Here is a 3448-nt window from a genome sequence, read left to right on the forward strand (position 1 = left end):
GCCAGCAAGGAGAGCGCCTCCGCCACGGCCGCGGTTCCCTGCCCGCCTCGCGCCCCCTGTCGTCGTCGCCGCCGTCGCCGCCGCCCGCCGCCGCATCGCCGCGCCCCCGCCGCACAGCGCGGGCAGCAGCGATCGCATCGCAGAGTGCGCGCCCCGCCTCGGCGTGTGTCGCTGCGGCGAGGGAGGCGAAGGGAGGCGACCGCACCAGCGCGGCGAGGAGTGCGACGAGCTCGAGCAGCGGGCTGGAGAGCGGGCTGGCGCAGAGCTGCATCCGAAGCCACGCCAGGATGCCGTGCTTGCTGAGCAGGGCGGACGCGCCTATGCAGAAGGGTCGGACAGCCTTCCCGGACGGCCCCTCGAGGCGTGTCGTTGCCGGGCAGGGCGGAGGCGCCGTCCGCAGTGCCGCTGGCGCGCAGCAGGACGGCGAGGCAAGCCCTCCTCGCGGGCGGGTCCGCGAGGCTCGAGTCGCTGAAGCCTAGAGAAGGTTCCGAGAAGGTTCCGAGAAGGTTCCCACGAGTCGCAGAGCCCCTCGAGTCGCTGAGGCCGAGCAAGAGCTCGAGCACGTGCCTCCCGCCGCAGAGCCGCGCGTCCTCCTCGGCCCGCAGCCCGTGCGAGAGAAGGGCGAGCATCCACAGCCGGTCGTCGCGCGGCGTGCTCGAGCCAGAGTGGAAGCAATGGAAGAACATGGGCACCTGTAGTCGATGGCTCGTGGTTCGTAATTCGCACTCAGGAGTGGAGCAGCGGAAGAAGAGGGCGACGTCGGAGAGGTCGAAGAAGGCGCGCGTGAGGATGTAGTTGTTGAGGGCCTTGTACTGCGGGTGGTGCGGCTGCGCGAGGATCGCCAGCCCGTGCGCCACAAAGACAGACCACAGCGAAGGCACCCTCAGGTTGGGCTTTGTGATGGCGTCTTGCAGCGAGCGAAGCAGCCGGACCACGTGAGGCCGCTCCTGCTCACAGCACGAGCCGTCAAGAGACGCTGTCCACAGCGGCAGCAGGAGGACCACGACAAGGGCCGCTCCCGGAAGCTCGGACCGTTCCGCAAGACAGCCATCAGCGCCGCGACCGCCTCGTAGGCGAGCGAGCGGGCGGAGGGCGATGCGGCGGAGAGGCCGACGACCAGCAGCCCGGCCGCTCCCTTGGAGATCCAGCGCGGCGCGTCGCACCGCCCGTGCCGCAGCAGGCAGCGAAGGACGAGCAGGGAACCGAGGGCGTCTGGCCGCGGCCCCTCCGCCGCGTCGGCACGCGCCACCTGCTCACGGCTCAGACACGTGAAGAGACGCCGCTCTAGCCCACAGCGCCTCCTCCGCCGCGTGCTCGCACGCGCCGCCTCCCCGCCCTCCAGCGGAGCGGAGGCAGAAAGCGGCTCGCCGCCACAGCCCGCCGGCTCGGCAGGCAGCAGCATGTCGACGGGGAAGGAGCGGACCAGCTCTCTGGCGTGGCTAGCGCGGAGCCAGTCCAGCGACTCGAGCCTGTGAAGCAAGCAGCAGTCGTACGCAGACGCGCTTCACAGGTGCGGCTCTCAGCGAGCCCGGCGACTCGAGCCTCGCAGGGTCGAGGAGGGACTCGGCGCCGCCGCCGGCGACTTCGGCCGCCTGCTCAATCCTTAGCCTGCTCAATCCGCGCTTAGCTGGCGGTTGGCGATTTCACAGGGGAGGTGGCGGCGCCGGCCGCCTGCTCGAGCGAGAGGTGAGGCAGCGCCGCCCCGTTCGCGCAATGCGCGCCGAAGAGCGAGTACGCGCTTCGCCGCCCACCCTCCGACGAGGCCTGTGCACAGCTCTCTTCCTCTGTGTCCTCAGTTCGTGCTCCTAAGACCTCCTTCCGACGAGACAGCCGCCGCGCAGCCGACGAGCAGCTCGACGGCCATCGGCGCACCCATCGGCGCCGGCTGCAGCGCGGCCAGCGCAGAGAGCACGTCGAGAAGCTCGTGCGCGTCTGGGGCGCGCATCGACTCGCGCAGCGGCCGGCGCAGCTCGAGAAGCCTGCGCAGCGCTGGAGCGAGAGGGGCCATGTGCGGGCCGCACGGGCCACGAAGCAGCGAGGCGGCGAGGCGCAGCGCGTCGGCCTGCGTGGGGGGAAGTTCCGAGTAAGTTTCCGAGAAGGCTGCATGGGGATAGCGGGGCGAGGACAGGGCAAGGCTGCCCCCTCCGCCGCCGTGACGAAAGCTCGCACCGCCTCAACCAACTCGAGCGACGGTCTGCCGAGCGCGTGCTCGCCGTGCCAGGAGGTGGCCAGCCGCGCGCCCTACACAGGGGAAGGGTCGCAGAGGGCTGCGAGAAGGGGCGTGCAAGAGGGTGCAGAAGACCAGCACCGCCTCGGAGCACAGCGCGGCCCGCGCCTCGGCCGGCGCGGCACGCAGAGTGTCCAGCACCGCGGCGACGTCCGCGTCCAACTCGCTGCGATCCAACTCTGCTGCCACGCCGGAGCAAGCCACCAGCGCCGCGCAGAGGGCGCGCGCCGCCGCCGCACCGCCCGCCGCGCCTCCACGAGGGGCGGGCGAGGAGCGGATGCGGCGGCGGAGCGGAGGCAACACGCCGCTGAGCTCGCCCTCGCCCCAGCCCGGCGATGCGAGCAGCAGCGTGCAAAACACCTCGACCGCCGCCTCGGCCGCAGAAGCGGCGGCGGGGGCGGCGGCAGGTGAATCCTCCTCCTCAGCGCCTTCGAGCTCGATCAGCTCGGCGATACGAAGGAGGCAGTGCGGCAGCGCGCTGCGCGGGAGAGGAAGCATCGACCTACCGACGAGTCATCACCATTAGGTTTCAGGCAAGAGGAGGGGAGGAGCTGCGCTGGAGAGGGAGCATCGACCCCGCCCCGGTCGCCAGGCGAAAGTGGCAGTAAAGCAGCGGGAGCCATGCAGGGGTGCGCTGCGCCGGTCGACCCGCGCCCGCGAGGCGGTCCTGTTTTCATCACGACGGGCTGACAAGCCCGCTCAACCAATCAAACTCGCCTCGCGCGAGAGGCGCCTCATCGACGGCAGCGGCGACGCAAGCCCCGAGCAAGTGCAGTGCTAGAGGCTCGGCGCCTAGAAGGTTCCTAGAAGGTTCCTAGAAGGTTCCAAGCCCCGAGCAAGTGCAGTGTTAGAGGCTCGGCGCCGAAACGGCGCACGAGGGCGAGCTCGCCCGTCTCCGCCGCGGCGTGCACCTGTTCGTAGCTAGACGCGTGAAGAGGCGCCGTTCACAGCTCGACGGTCTCTGCACCGCAGCGTGCACCAGCTGCGCCGCTGCGGCCGGCTCAGCGTAGAGCCAGCGCTGGAGAGCCGCGTCGAGGGACGAGGAGGCGCGACCGCCGCCGGCGCTCCAGAGACCCTCCAGCAGGGCGGTCTGCGCGCGCCGGTGCGACACACCGAGCGCGAGGAGGCAAGCGCGCGCGTCTGCAGGCACGCCACACGGCAGCTGCAGCAGCAGAGCCGTGCGGAGCAGCGGCCGCTGGGAAGAAGGGGGGGCGGGGACGT

At 71.3% G+C, this 3448-nt stretch overlaps 1 protein-coding gene across 1 annotated transcript in view; it reads right to left on the reverse strand.

Moving 5' to 3' along the window:
• The window catches only part of EMIHUDRAFT_242558 (hypothetical protein), a gene marked incomplete at both ends in the record, with an annotated part of 2274 nt that extends 872 nt beyond the window's left edge, over window positions 1–1402 (reverse strand). The window contains 3 exons of the mRNA XM_005772174.1: window positions 201–318; window positions 515–947; window positions 1046–1402. Coding sequence (XP_005772231.1) covers window positions 201–318; window positions 515–947; window positions 1046–1402 — 908 coding nt within the window. The remainder of the gene's footprint in view (window positions 1–200; window positions 319–514; window positions 948–1045) is intronic.
• Window positions 1403–3448: the final 2046 nt, after the last annotated feature.

The sequence above is a fragment of the Emiliania huxleyi genome (assembly GCF_000372725.1).
Source record: "Emiliania huxleyi CCMP1516 unplaced genomic scaffold EMIHUscaffold_363, whole genome shotgun sequence".
Classification (NCBI taxonomy): domain Eukaryota; phylum Haptophyta; order Isochrysidales; family Noelaerhabdaceae; genus Emiliania; species Emiliania huxleyi.